We start from the raw sequence: 15,656 nt of genomic DNA, 5'->3' as shown, positions 1-15,656 counted from the left end.
GCTGCTCGCTGCTTTTCACCGTTCTCACCTGTCGATTGGAAAAGAAGCTGCTCGGTCATTTCTTTTAATCATTTATTTGTTAAATTAAGGGAAGCCCTCGTTTCTTCCAAACGTGGGCTACAGCAAATAATTACATTCAGTCACATTTAAATACATAAAAGCATACAATGTACAATCAGTTCAAATAATCTGGAGCAGAAACCATGTCGAAGGTTGCAACCAGCCTGTCGCAAATGTATGGTGGAACGAAAAGGTCTTTTGTGATTTTTCAAAAATCCAGAGGGGTTTTTAATTTGATGAACTTCTGTGAGCATCGAACCACTTGGAGGGCTGGTTTGGCCCAGTTCTTGGCAGACAGCAATGGGGAAAGGGGGAATGGGGCTGGCAGAAGTGGAGCAGAAGTTATAACTTCCTTCTCAAAAGGTATATTGTTAGAGCAGGAGCGAGGAACCCTTTTGAGCCTGAGGTCTGCTTTCCTTTTGTAGACAACCTTTCTAGGGCCATATGCCAGTGGTGGCTGAGGCCCGAGGCAAGCGTGAACCGAGCAACTAGTGTAAATTTTACCTTGGTACTGTAGGCTAGTTTCTACACTCAACCACAAACAACCCATCCTCCATCTTGGAAAGAGTTCAAGGAGACATTCCAGCTAGGCAAAGACACTGAGGGGGGCTAAGCAGAGTCAGAATGAGGAGGATTCGGAGGGCTAGAGAGGCCTCAAGGCCTAAAGCTCCCCATCCCAGCATGAAAAGACCTGACCACTTAGAGGTTTTATTACAATCTAGCGGTACAGGGATTGTGTGAAATAAATAAAATCATTATGTCATTTGTCTCTGGCGGCTGCGCTTGAAATCCATTCACGGCGCACAATTGCGTCCAGCACACAGTTCAGGAATGTTCTGTTGGACCATCAGTTGCGGCAGTCTATACTAAAAGGCCATCTCTGCTCTTGGCTGGCACCATCACAGGAACGCCTCCATATTGCCCAGGATGGCCTCGCTTGCCCTTCTCAGACGTGGTAGAGCAGCTTCCTCCATTATTTGGGCCAGCAGCTGATGGCGAAGATGTCGCCTGGGGCGAGGAAGGCACAGAAGGAGCGTAGTGAACCCTGGCCTTTGTCGTGAAGGTGGTCGAGCAGCCGCCATGGGGGGCCTCGCTTTTCACGCCGCTGCAATCCACGGGCTGCGCCTCTTGGGCTGGGGAGATAATCTCGTTGCCTTCCTGCTCCTTGGGAGGGCCGTACTTGCGGCGCTGCATGAAGCTGATGTTGTGGGGCATGAAATCTAGGACGGATCGTATGCTGCTGTTCCGGCTTCCGCCTCTGGCCCGTGGGGGCGCCGTGTCAACCCTGCGAGGGGAAAGAGTTCTCTGTTTCACTACAGTATTTAATTTCTTTATACAGTGGTGCCTCGCTTAACGAATGCCCTGCTTAACGGAATTTCCGCTTAACGAAAGGATTTTTCGAGCGGAGGTTGCCTCACTATACGAATCCGTTTTACGAAAAATTCGTCTATCGAATTGCGGTTTCCCATAGGAATGCATTGAAATTCAATTAATGCATTCCTATGGGCAAAAAAAAAAAAAATCAAAAAAAATTCAATGCATTCCTATGGGATTCGCTAGATGAATTTTTCGTTATAAGAAAAGACCCATGGAATGAATTAAATTCGTCTAGCGAGGCACCACTGTATATTTATCATTTCTATCAACAACAACAACAACAACTGCAGCTCAGGCCAGCTGACAAAGGAAACAAATGATTCGTACCTCTGTTGAAAGAGGATGTGGCTGGGTAAGGGAGCTTGGCCTTGGGAGAGTCTCAAGGGCCAGAAAGAAAGGCCTGGAGGGCCACATTTGGCCCCTGGACCTAAGGTTTCCTCCATGGAATGAAGACCCCCTTTCAATGTTCTGCAGCAGGAAGCGGCTTAATGACGGTAGGCTTACGACACGGACCTCCCACCCCCACAAACCCCTTCCTCTCATATATTCCTCTTGCTTCTAGTCACCTTATCTGGTTGGCCTCTTCCTTGTAACGCCTCTTCCTGCAGCAGCAGATCAGTCCCACGACGAGACACATGAGGAGGGTCAGAAAGAGCAGAGAGCCCAGGACTACTCCCACGATGATGCTCACTCGGTTGGACTCTGCAAGGGAGGAGAATACCATGGAGAACAATGAGCTGAGATGGAATGGCTAGGAGGTGCTAAGCTTGATGGCTTTTGATTGACTGGCTAAGTGTCATCTACCCTGATTACATTTCCGAAATCTGTCTGCGATTTCAAAAATTTAAAATAAAGGCAAGGGGGATATGGAAAATGAGTCCAGAAGCCAAGATGGAGGATAGTTCCTTATGCTAAGATTTAATTCCCCTGGAGTTCTCTGCACGACCCTGAAACTTCTGAAGATGATTATTTCTGAAGACCAGTTTCTGGAAACTGCAGGGGAGGAGAATTACTGGTACTGCTTGCGGGCTTTCCATGCATATAACTTGTGGGCTTTCTGTGCATAAAACTTGCTTTTCGGACTCTGCCAGACAAACATGAGATTTGGTATTTGGACAAAATGAAAAATGCTACTCTCTTACCCTTTGAGAAGGAGATCTCCACAACACACCTGGCCGATCCGACTTTGTTGGCCACACTGCACTGGTAAACACCAGCGTGGTCATTGGATAGGTTCTCAATGATCAGGTCACCGGGATTTGGGCCTTGAGAGAGAGAAAATCCAGGAAAAAACAGTTACGATAAGCTCACATAGATCTAGGTTACGCTCCTCCATGATGACTTCAAGATGAGCCAGGCAAGCTTTGCACAAGACAAAATACAGCCGTACCTCAGTTTTCGAACAGCTTAGTTCCCGAACGTGTTGGCTCCCGAACGCTGCAAAGCCAGAAGTGACTGTTCCGGTTTGCGAACTATTTTTGGAAGTCTGGCGCTGCTTACGCGCCTTCTGATTGGCTGGAGGAGCTTCCTGCAGCCAATCAGAAGTCGCGATTTGGTTTTCGAACGTTTTGGAAGTAAAACAGACTTTGGGAACAGATCCCGTTTGACTTCCAAGGTACGGCTGTAGGACTTTACCTTTTGCTGATCATGGCACACGTGTTTGTGGAATGGAGTCCACTGTATCAGATGCATGAAATGTAATCTGAAGAGTGTGTTCACATGTATCTATCTAACTAAATTGGCGGAGGGGGGAGAGGTGTAGGAGACATATGGAAATAGGATTGGCAAAAAAGTTAAGCCTGTGACCAACTCACCCCTGTAAGGAAATATGTAGCTATTGTATTTGTTCAGGCCCAAATGCGTGTTAAGTTCAGCAGTTTCATGCTGTCAAAGTTTTAGTTTGCAGTCTTTATCCCTAATTTGCTTTCATTGCTTCCCTTAACCCAAGGATTTTGTAAATTCATTTTTCATCTTGCAATTTCTCCTCAGCTTCATTTCCTGTACAAGCATCTTTCCTCTACTCCAGAGGTGGGGGACCATTTTCACCTGGAAGGCTGCATTCCTTCCAGAGGTGGGTGGGGGTGGGAGGAGCCAGAAGCAAAAGTGGGTGGAGCAATGGATGCAAATTTCACCTAGGCTAGTTTCTGCACACACTCATGCACCCGCCTCTTTCTTCCATCCACACAAGCAAAAGACAAGAAGCCCAAGGGCCAGGTAGACTGGCCTGGAGGGCCACAGTCAGTACCCGGGGCTTGAGGTTCCTCATTCCCAGTGTTGACCTGCCACTCCAGAGCAGCAAGCATCCCACACACTCCCCATTACTTCCTGGTTCTTACCTTTAATGGTGGTAGCGGAGAGCCAGTTCGCAAAAGGGCGATCTGTGACTTTGGCCCACTGGTACATGAGTGGGGAAGTGCCAGAGTTTGAGGAGCAGCTCAAGGTGACTTTCTGGCCCAAGGCTACCTTGCCTACAATTGAGCATTGTGGGTTGGATGGTCTCGCTGATGGAAGGGAGAGAAAATGTCCTCAGTTAGTAAGTCTGAAGGAAAGGAGGTGGGGGGGGGAAGGAATGAAGAATGTTGGGTGACTACCGGAAACTCTGGCACCGCCAGTACGTTAGCCATAGGACCCGAGGCCCACCAACATGTGGGATGTAACACAAGCAGTCAAGTATAACACTTCCTGTTTGCCCAGAGTGGGGGGGGGTGTTACTCCAGCCAGGAGGACTTCCTATCACACCTAGTCTGGAGCATCCTCCCCCTGCATGTGACCAGGTAGATAGACGTGACCCTGTGAGACCCTGTAAAAGGGCCAGCCAGGCAGCCATCTTTCTTGTTTGACTCTTGATCTCTTGATGTATTTTGCTGTCTGCTGGCTGTCAGCCAGCAGCACATGAGCTCAATCCCCACATGGGATGAACTCAAACGCTCTTCTGCAACTCCAAGCTAAAGCCTGCCTTCCGGGAACCAGCTGTGAACTGAATGTAAGTAAACTTCTCATCATTACTTCTAAAGAAGACTGTTGTGTCTTTATTCTTTTTAAGAGAGAGCAAAGGGGATTTACAGTACAGTGGTGCCTCGCTAGACGAAATTAATTCGTTCCACGGGTCCTTTCTTATAGCGAAAAAATTTGTCTAGCGAATCCCATAGGAATGCATTGAATTTTTTTTTAATTTTTTTTTGCCCATAGGAACACATTAATTGAATTTCAATGCATTCCTATGGGAAACCGCGATTCGCTAGACGAATTTTTCGTAAAACGCATTCGTCTAGCGAGGCAAGCTCCGCTCGAAAAATCCTTTCGTTAGGTGGAAATTTCGTTAAGCAGGGCATTCGTTAAGCGAGGCACCACTGTACCAGGATCAAAACCAATCTGGGCAAGACAGATTGGATTGCTTAAGTAAAGAGATTCAAACGACTCTACCAACTAGCTTCCTGCTATATACTGGGGGATGTATTCTGCTACTGACTCACTAGCGTGAGTGAGGAAGGATAATATTTAATCAATATAGCCTCTCCTACTATCCACAACATTTTCACAAAACATACAAAGAGGGGGAGCATCTATTCCAGCATCCTGCGGCCCCAGCCATATGACTCTGCAAAGCAAGGCAAGTCCCTCAAAACCAGAGCAGTCCCGGACCTCTTGCTCTGCCATGGGACCACAGTCCCTTTTTCTGCATCAGCAGGACTCACCTAGCACCATGACGGTCACCTTGCGGGTGGCCACTGTGGTCTTCTTCACCTTGCATTCGTAAGTTGCCGAGTCGGAAATCTGAACATCCTGCAGGTTGATGGAGGCATCATACTGGCTGGGGTCTTGGATTGCAAAGGTCACCCGCTGCTGCAGGCCAGAGCAGCAGTCGTGGCTGGAGCCCCCGATCACCATGTTCTGCTGCTGGCCAGAGTTGCCAAAATGTCGTGAGTCGTGGGCTGCAGAACCCCCTCTCGTCTGCAGGTAATGGTAGCCAGGGTGGATTACCTGGTGATTGTTGTAGCTCAGGATCTGGTGGGCAGGAACCAGAGAACAACACCGCTGAATCAACAGAGGAAGATTTCCAAATTGCTTATGTGGTCACAGATCAGATCATCAGATCATTCGCAAGCAAATAATAATAATAATTTATTTATACGTCACCCATCTGGCTGGGTTTCCCCAGCCACTCTGGGCGGCTTCCAGCAGAAAAATAAAATACAGTACAGTAATCTATTAAACATTAAAAGCCTCCCTAAACAGGGCTGCCTTCAGATATCTTCTAAAAATCTGGTAGTTGTTTTTCTCTTTGACATATGATGAGACGGCATTCCACAGGGCGGGCGCCACTACCGAGAAGGCCTGGTTCCCTGTAACTTGGCTTCTCGCAGTGAGGGAACCGCCAGAAGGCCCTCGGTACTGGACCTCAGGCAGAACGATGGGGTGGAGATGCTTCTTCAGGTATACTGGACCGAGGCCATTTAGGGCAGGGGTCCCAAAACTAAGGCCCGGTGGGCCGGATGCGGCCCACATGAGCCAATTGTGCAGCCCCCAACGACCCCCGCCACCCACCCTTACCGGCACGCCTCAGTGCGGTTGCCCATCTCCAGGTCGGCGCAGCGCCAGAAATAGCTTGTGTGCATGCACACAAGCTATTTCCAGCGCCGCGCCAACCCGGAAGTGCACCGGAAGTGCATGCGCAGAAGCCATTTCTGGCAGCACCCCACGCCAGATAAAGCAAGTGTGCACGCATATGGGAGCGTGTTCCCCCGCCCTCCGGCCCGCCGCACAATCGACGCCGGAGTAACCGGCCCAAAGCCGGGTAAGTTTGGGGATCCCTGATTTAGGGCTTTAAAGGTCAGCACCAACACTTTGAATTGTGCTCAGAAACGTACTGGGAGCTCCCAGTCACCAGTCTAGCTGCCGCATTCTGGATTAGTTGTAGTTTCCAGGTCACCTTCAAAGGTAGCCCCACGTAGAGCGCATTGCAGTAGTCCAAGCGGGAGATAACCAGAGATGCACCACTCTGGCGAGACAGTCTGCAGGCAGGTAGGGTCTCAGCCTGCGTACCAGATGGAGCTGGTAGACAGCTGCCCTGGACACAGAATTGACCTGCGCCTCCATGGACAGCTGTGAGTCCGGAATGACTCCCAGGCTGCGCACCTGGTCCTTCAGGGGCACAGTTACCCCATTCAGGACATGGGAGTCCTCCACACCTGCCTGCCTCCTGTCTCCTGCAAACAGTACTTCTGTCTTGTCAGGATTCAACCTCAAGCAAAACAACACCCTCCTCCTCCTTCACAAAACTATATTTGCTTTCCCCTTGGTATTCCACAGATTATTTTGCCTGAGGAGGTGGGAAACTGATGGCGCTTCTCATGTCAGGCGGTAACAGTTTTGCCAATTGCATAGAGGTAAACTCAGTGGGGTTACAGATGGGTAAACCTATCAATTTCATTTTCTCTCCATTTCTCATTTTGATCTATTGTTTACTTCATAAAAATTATACACCTCTTGATTGCAAAAACAGTTTACAAAGAGGAAAAAACAATAAAATGGCCAGTAATTCCAATCTTAAATTCAGTCCTCCACGTTTCTGCATTGATTTGCATTTTTTAAAAAAGTCTTCATGGAAATTCGTTAGTTCATTCATGAAAAATGTCCCCCAGCCCCTGTTCTAGTAGACTCTTGAGTTTCCTGTTTGATAGGGAACAAAGAGATCAGGGTCCACTACAGTTCTGACCATAGCTGCCAAGTCTCCTGTTTTTCACGGGAAACCCCCGTATTTTAAACTGTTTCTCGCTGGCAGCCCGGATTGGAAAAAAATCCCGTAAATCCCCCGGATTTCCTACCTGCCAGGGAGGCTCCATTTTGGGTCCTGGCGGCGCCCGATTTCCGGTGCCCAGACATGGGTAGCGCAGCACTGGAAGTTGCTTCTACGCGTGTCCGGACATGCGTAGAAGCGACTTACGGTGCTACGCCGCTGCTGATCCCGCATTTTTCAGTGGGAGACTTGGCAGCTATGGTTCTGACAGGTTCCTGTCCTGAACAGGCTGTAGTTGGGTTCATCCTGGTTCAGTTCACTTCTGGTACCACACAAGAGGCCAGATGTTTTGAAACCAACAGCTGAGCTCGACCCACGTACTCACCACGTTGTCCAGGTTTGTGGGGTCAGAGTTCATCTGTGTCCATTCGATGTCCAGGTCGCTTGGGCCATGGTCTTGCGGTTCCAATTCGTAGGGGCAGCCGAGCTTGATCGTCTCGCCTTCTGCCAGGTAGATCACCTCCCGGCCCTTGGCATTGATCTTCACAGCAGGTAAAAGAGCTGGTGGCCAAAAAAAGAGAGAGGTATGTACAGCAGCCTGAGCGTCCAGAACCGGCTGCAACTGGTAATTAAGCTCATCCCACAAAGGAAGCCTTTATATATGGCACCCAAGTGTGGAGAACGATTCAGGCAAAGCATTTGGCTCAGCTCTTTAATCTCTGTAGCCCAATGGAGAAGTTCTGAAATCGGGGCCAACAGATGTGTGGTGGTCCACACATTCCATGGAAAAGTCATAAATATGCATACTTAGAATCATGGAATTGTAGAGTTGGAAGGGACCCCCTAAGGTCATCTAGTGCAACCCCCTGCAATGCACAAATGATTACTAATAGTCATAATTACTGCTACTAAATATGTTTTTATTTGGTTTCTATCTTGCCCTTTCTCCCAAAGGATCCCAAAGTGGCAAATACATAAATAATAAAACTTTTTTAAAAAGAATTCTAAAAGCAAAGAATTCTTTCTACCAGTGATCTCAGGGTTGCCAGGAACAGTGTCTTTCAGCCATCAAATGCCGAAGCGAACAAGAATGCTCTTAAAGTCTACCGAAAAATGAGGGAGGAAGACACGCCTGACCAGGAAGGACATTCCATAAATAGGGAGCTGCTACTGAAAAGGCCCTGTCATGGGTGAATGGAATTGGGCACCACCAACAAGGCATCACTTGCTAATTGTAAGGTTCAGGGTGACTGATGATGCTAATTAATTAATTAATTGTTGTTATTTACAGTAAAAACCACCAACCACTGATACAGGGTTTAAGAATTATTTATAATCGAGACAAATTGAAAACACATACAGTGAGATTTTGAAGGAAGGTGACAGCCGAAGCTCTGCGTTTTATATTAGAATCATAGAATTGTAGAGTTGAAAAGGGACCACAAGAGTCATCTAGACCAACTGCCTGCAATACGGGGATCTTTTACGCAACATGGGGGTTGAGATCAAGAGTCTCATGCCCTATATTTTTTGTTCGCTTGTTTTAAAAGAATTCTTTGCACGACGAAAACCAGTAGATATAAGGGAGAAGGATCCCGGTCTCTCTCCCTGACATGCTACAATCCTATATTCTGGGATTCCCACCCTCATGAACAAGCTTCAAAACTCTTGACACCCCACCTGCCTCCCGCAGCCTCACTTCAGTTTTACTGCATTTCCACTTCTGTCTATGCACCCCCTGGAAGATAACTGAAACTGGGAGCTGTATGGAAGGAACAAGTCTTCACAAAACGACCCTCTCCCTGTTTTGTTTTGTTTTTAGCTCAGTCCAAATCCTATTACACTCATTGCTTCTTATATTCACTATGCGCGCCTGTCACTCTCTCTCACACACACACTTTTGCAACAATAAGGACTAGAAACTTGGTGTGTGTGTTTTTAAAGGTATGCTTTGTGGCAAAACCGGGGCAGTTTACACCATTACTCCAGCCTCAGAAAACAAAATTTATTAGGGCTTCCTGACTGTCACTTTCTTGCAGGAGCGATGCAATCCCATAGCAGCAAATTCAGCCTGTTCAATGAAAGTTGCTTTGGTGCCCTCGGGCAACAAAAAAAAAACAGCTTCCCCCACAAAAAAGCAGACCTTTTTATAATATGGAAAGCGAGGGAGAGATGTACGGGAAAGTGCTGAAAAACACTTGCTTGGAGGCAAGTCTAACCTCTCTGCAAACAAATGAAAAGGAATGCTCAATAAATGCTCAGCGTTGTCTGACCTCGCAAATAAAAGGGTTTGCCTGCAAGCAACCTGTGTGCGCTTGAATGCCAGCAACCATGCTATCAAACCACATGCAGAACTCTTTTTTAAAACAGAGGAAGAAGAAGAAGAAGAAGAAGAAGAAGAAGAAGAAGAAGAAGAAGAAGAAGAAGAAGAAGAAGAAGAAGAAGAAGAAGAAGAAGAAGAAGAAGAAGAAGAAACATCCATCATTATCCTCTGGCGCTACCCAAAGGCTCTTACCTGGCGTCAAACACAAAAGGAAGATCCGCAGGCCCCATGTCCCAGCCATAATTCTGCAGTGTATTCCGGAGCAGCAAATATTTCTCAAGGGCTGGGTAGGTCTAAGGCAAGGTGAGCTTTGAGTAGAAGTCCTCGGAAGCTCAGGGTTTTTGATCTCCTTGGCCTGGCTCCTCCCCTCCGGGTGCAAATGCCTTTGGGGTGAATTGAAGGCACACCGTGCAACTCCCAAGGGATGAGTGCTGCCTCTCCCCACCCGGTTTCCCTTCCAGAGATGCTCTTACTCAGTCGTTAAATGACAACTGTATACATCCTTTCGCCTGAAGTGCCAGCACAGCCTTATTCATACCAGTGAAATCATGTCTCGGGGGCTATTTGACTTGGCATTTGGAAGGACAGCAATGGACGGTGACGTCCAGAGAAGGGATTTTGGCGGAAGACCTCCAGAGGACCCGTTTATTGAGCAGGCATCCAGATTTGCTTGCACAAAGTTTACATAATGGTGATACAATGGCTGGACTTTATAGCACATTGGTTCCAATTTATTATATTTTGTTTCGTTTGCACCCTTCTGCCCTTCCTCCCAAAAGAGCCCAAGGAGAAAAACATCAGAATGTTAAAACAACAGTGTTTTAAATGAAATTAAAAAAGGATTTAAAACAGCAATTCCAAAACATTTGAAACATCTAGAAACATATAAAAGCAATCACACGCCTTCACAGTTACTAATTTCAAAGTTGCCAGGGCCAGTAAAAGGTAAAGGAGGCTTGTTGTTGTTGTTGTTGTTTAGTCGTGTCTGACTCTTCGTGACCCCATGGACCAGAGCACACCAGGCACTCCTGTCTTGCACTGCCTCCCGCAGTTTGGTCAGACTCATGTTGGTAGCTTCGAGAACACTGTCCAACCATCTCATCCTCTGTCGTCCCCTTCTCCTTGTGCCCTCAGTCTTTCCCAGCATCAGGGTCTTTTCCAGGGAGTCTTCTCTTCACATGAGGTGGCCAAAATATTGGAGCCTCAGCTTCACGATCTGTCCTTCCAGTGAGCACTCAGGGCTGATTTCCTTCAGAATGGATAGGTTTGATCTTCTTGCAGTCCACAGGACTCTCAAGAGTCTCCTCCAGCACCATAATTCAAAAGCATCAATTCTTCGACGATCAGCCTTCTTTATGGTCCAGCTCTCACTTCCATACATCACTACTGGGAAAACCATAGCTTTAACTATACGGACCTTTGTAGGCAAGGTGATGTCTCTGCTTTTTAAGATGCTGTCTAGGTTTGTCATTGCTTTTCTCCCAAGAAGCAGACGTCTTTTAATTTCGTGACTGCTGTCACCATCTGCAGTGATCATGGAACCCAAGAAAGTAAAATCTCTCACTGCCTCCATTTCTTCCCCTTCTATTTGCCAGGAGGTGATGGGACCAGTGGCCATGATCTTAGGATTTTTTTTTTTTTGATGTTGCGCTTCAGACCATATTTTGCGCTCTCCTCTTTCACCCTCATTAAAAGGTTCTTTAATTCCTCCTCACTTTCTGCCATCAAGTTTGTGTCATCAGCATATCTGAGGTTGTTGATATTTCTTCCGGCAATCTTAATTCCGGTTTGGGATTCATCCAGTCCAGCCTTTCGCATGATGAATTCTGCATATAAGTTAAATAAGCAAGGAGGGTTATGTCCAGTCAAAGGCAACTATGGGGGTTGCAGCGCTCAGTGTCCGGGATGAGAGATGCGGGTGGAGATGCTACTTCGGGTATACTTGTTGGGAGTCACAAGTGGGGAGATCTGCTTTTGTACTCGGGTCCTGTTTGTGGGCTTTCAGAAGCCACTGTGGTTGTCCACTGTTTGAACAGGATGGACTAGATCAGGCATCCCCAAACTGCGGCCCTCCAGATGTTTTGGCCTACAACTCCCATGATCCCTAGCTAACAGGAACAGTGGTCGGGGAAGATGGGAACTGTAGTCCAAAACATCTGGAGGACCGAAGTTTGGGGATGCCTGGATTAGATGGGCCTTTGGCCTCCCCCAGTTGGGCTCTCCTGGTGTTCTTACCTTTTGCCTGCCAGAGAGGATGTGACTCTCTAGTGTCAAGAAAAAGGCAGGAAGTGAATACGAGAGTCAGCTGTATACCTGGCTGTTACTCATCCGTATAAGGCAACTCCCTCGGACTGTGATTTTGGGTTGGGATGTGAGGGGAAAGGGTGGAATGTTCCACGTGCTCCAAATCTAGCCATGCCATTTCCTTTCTTGCTTTGCATGTGGATGATAGTTCCTGGGTACAATGCTACAGACATAAAACAGGTTCATTTTGTCATTGAAGTTCCTTTGTCACCGTTTTGTCACTGAAAATGAAAGCTCCTGGGGAACTCTGAGAACTGTGGTTTTTCAAAACAGGATGGTTAAATTTGCCAGTAAGCAACGACAGCTAAAAGCAAAGCAAACTTTGATCAAAGAATGCTAACTCTGGAGCAGCACTGAGATATCCCCCCCCCCACTTTACGAACTTACTGAATTTTTAAAAATACAATTACCAAAGTGTTCTCTTCCAAGACTAATACATATACAGATGTTGAGTCTTGCAGGCAGTCAACCACACGGCATCAAAACAAACTTGGAAAATCTTTTACGTAACAAATTCAGCTCACGTCCACGGAGTGCATATCCATCTAAAGTGTTAAGATATTTTCTCCATGGTGGCTGCTGCAACTGAGATGGAAGGATATTATTGTACAGTATTATTGTTAATGGGGACGCAGATGGCGCTGTGGGTTAAACCATTGAGCCTAGGGCTTGCTGATCAGAAGGTCAGCGGTTCGAATCCCTGCGACAGGGTAAGCTCCCGTTGCTCGGTCCCAGCTCCTGCCAACCTAGCAGTTCAAAAGCAACTGGGCCAAAGGAAACATGATGAATTTTAACAGGGAAAAATGTACTACACTTGGGCAAAAAAAATGAAAGGCACAAATACAGGATGGGAGACACCTGGCTTAAGAGCAGTACGTGTGAAAAGGATCTAGGAGTCTTGGTAGACCACAAACTTGACATGAGTCAACAGTGTGATGCAGCAGCTAAAAAAGCCAATGCAATTCTGGGCTGCATCAAAAGGAGTATAGCATCTAGATCAAGGGAAGTAATAGTACCACTGTATTCTGCTCTGGTCAGACCTCACCTGGAGTACTGTGTCCACTTCTGGGCACCACAGTTCAAGAAGGATACTGACAAGCTGGAACGTGTCCAGAAGAGAGCAACCAAAATGGTCAAAGGCCTGGAAACGATGCCTTATGAGGAATGGCTTAGGGAGCTGGGTATGTTTAGCCTGGAGAAGAGAAGGTTAAGGGGTGATATGATGGCCATGTTCAAATATATAAAAGGATGTCATATAGAGGAGGGAGAAAGGTTGTTTTCTGCTGCTCCAGAGAAGCAGACACGGAGCAATAGATTCAAGCTACAAGAAAGAAGATTCCACCTAAACATTAGGAAGAACTTCCTGACAGTAAGAGCTGTTCGGCAGTGGAATTTGCTACCAAGGAGTGTGGTGGAGTCTCCTTTGGAGGTCTCTAAGCAGAGGTTTGACAGCCATCTGTCAAGAATGCTTTGATGGTGTTTCCTGCTTGACAGGGGGTTGGACTGGATGGCCCTTGTGGTCTCTTCCAACCCTAAGATTCTATGATTCTATGAAAAGCACGTCAAAGTGCAATTAAATAGGTACCGCTCCAAGCGGGAAGGTAAACACATGACCTGGAAGCTGTACGCCAGCTCCCTCGGCCAATAACGTGAGATGAGCGCCGCAACCTCAGATTCGGTCACGACTGGACCTAATGGTCAGGGGTCTCTTTACCTTACTATTGTTAATAAATGATACAAATTGAGACCATATAAAGTCAAACTCACTTTTCTTTGTTATCCCTTTGGTTTTGTTGAATGCGAGGGGGTGAGAGACTCTGTGTTGGACACCCAGGGGTGGAGAGTTGCCACCTGTCCTATATTAATACATTATTGTCCTGTATTTCAATGTAAAATGCTACGTCCTGTATTGATACTGTTTTGTCCCGTAGTTCAGATCCTCTCTCTCCCTAGTTAGGGCCATCTTATTAGGCTGCAACGGATTGCTTTGAAGTTACTTCAGCACTAGATGAAAAACAAAACGAAATTGTCCCCCAAACCACCCGCTCTGCCCTGCCCTGCATTTTGCCAGAACAAAGGTGGCAACCCTACAAGGGGGGCTTTTTCCATCTGCCTTGCCCCCCCCCCCTGCCTTGGGAGCACCCAGAAATGAGCTGCTTGCCAGAACAGCGGTCCCTTAATTGGATATTTTGACTTGTATTAACAAGCTGTGTGTTTTGTTAAATGTTTATATACGTCAAATGGATTGCTAATTGTTGGCTATTATTTTTGTGTGTTATTCTGCAGCAATATGGCTTATTATGGATTGTATTATTGTATTTAGCACTTGCTTTTTGGTGAGCTTCTTTTTGAGGATATTTAGCTGAGAAAAACCGGTTTGTAAAAAAAAATGACAATGAAAACATGCTGTTCTTTTGCCCATCTACCCAGCTCTCTCTAGCTGAAGATCATCCTGCAATTTATTATACGATCCCCTGAAGCCATGATGGGGAACTGCAAGTCCAGGGCATAGATGCTGCTGTCCTTGCCTTCCTATCTGGCCTTCGTTCTGCCCGGACACTGAGGTCCAGCACCAAGGGCCTTCTGGCGGTTCCCTCACTGCGAGAAGCAAAGCTACAGGGAACCAGGCAGAGGGCCTTTTCGGTAGTGGCACCCACCCTGTGGAACACCCTCCCATCAGAGGTCCGAGAGATAAACAACTACCTGACATTTAGAAAATGCCTAAAGGCAGCCTTGTTTAGGAAAGTTTTTAATCTGTGATATTTAATGTATTTTAATGTTTGTTGGAAGCCGCCCAGAGTGGCAGGGGAAGCCCAGCCAGATGGGCGGGGTATAAACAATAAACTATTATTATTATTATTATTATTATTATTATTATTATTATTATTCTGTCCTCTTCCCCAGGAGACCCTCCTCTCGCTCGTCCTGCTTTGCACCTTCCTTGAGGGTTTTCAGCTGCTTGCAATGTGGTATTGAACTCTGATAATGCCCCTTGCCTGTTTTCAAGGGGTTTGTGTTGGGCGCGAGTGTGTAAAAACAAACCTCCTGTACAAAGGCAAATTTTTACATTGTTCAGTCCACTTTTGCCTCTGCAGTGGCATGTGACCCCCGCAGCCCCTGCCCCGAAAGCTGTCCAGAAGGGAACGTTGCCCTTGAGCTGAAGGAAGTTCCCCACGGCTGCCCTTGAAGTGTTTGCTGTCTCTCCTGGATTTATGGCCGAGGTGACGTCGGCAGTTAAGCCATATTCACAGGAAGGATGACTGTAAAGTATATGTTTCCAGAGGTGTGATTACTATGATGTACAACTCCGCACGAGGCAGCATCTTCTACAATCTACACATCATAGGGTGAAAGACAGAATTTGAGAGTCTGGAAGTGTCCTGCAGTGGAAAGATTTCAATCAGGAAATTGCATGAGTGTGGAGGGCTTGGCACTCAAATACTGCAGTAGCTGCTTTCTGGCTTTTCTTTAGACATGACTGAGTCACAAGGCAGGCCTTGAAAAGCCTGCTACTTACTGCTGTCGTTAACAAGCTCTGTTATTAAAAATGTTATCCGGCGTCATATTTTTTTGGCAGCAATTAAGATCAGCTTAAATGAAAACAATTACTTTCTGCTAATGAATATTGCTGTGGCTGTAGCGATCAATACAGGAGGTGGAGCAGGTGAAGGCAAAGGAATAATTAGGCATGTTTTCAAGACAGAACATGAAGACATCCAGGTACTAGCTCTCTCCAAAGGCTTACTAAGGGCAGCGTGCCAAGTGGAGCAGAGCTATTGTATCTTCTCCTTTTATTTATTTTTTATTTAAAGATAATTTTTATTAAATTTTCCAGATAAATAAAAACAAAACAAA

At 46.7% G+C, this 15,656-nt stretch overlaps 1 protein-coding gene across 1 annotated transcript; it reads right to left on the bottom strand.

The window, feature by feature from the left end:
• Window positions 1-64: 64 nt before the first annotated feature.
• On the bottom strand, window positions 65-10,811 carry LOC118076229 (V-set and immunoglobulin domain-containing protein 8-like). The gene is made up of 7 exons (XM_035098856.3): window positions 9,690-10,811; window positions 7,560-7,735; window positions 5,133-5,442; window positions 3,774-3,938; window positions 2,580-2,702; window positions 2,004-2,139; window positions 65-1,345 (listed from the first exon to the last, which is right to left on the bottom strand). The coding sequence occupies exons 1-7, from the start codon at window positions 9,736-9,738 to the stop codon at window positions 922-924; spliced, it is 1,383 nt and encodes a 460-aa protein (XP_034954747.3). The 5' UTR covers window positions 9,739-10,811; the 3' UTR covers window positions 65-921.
• Between the last annotated feature and the right edge of the window lie 4,845 nt (window positions 10,812-15,656).

The sequence above is a fragment of the Zootoca vivipara genome, chromosome 16 (assembly GCF_965207765.1).
Source record: "Zootoca vivipara chromosome 16, rZooViv2.hap1.1, whole genome shotgun sequence".
Classification (NCBI taxonomy): Eukaryota; Metazoa; Chordata; class Lepidosauria; order Squamata; family Lacertidae; genus Zootoca; species Zootoca vivipara.
Note: the sequence above shows the minus strand (reverse complement) of the source record. Positions and strands in the feature narration are given on the sequence as shown.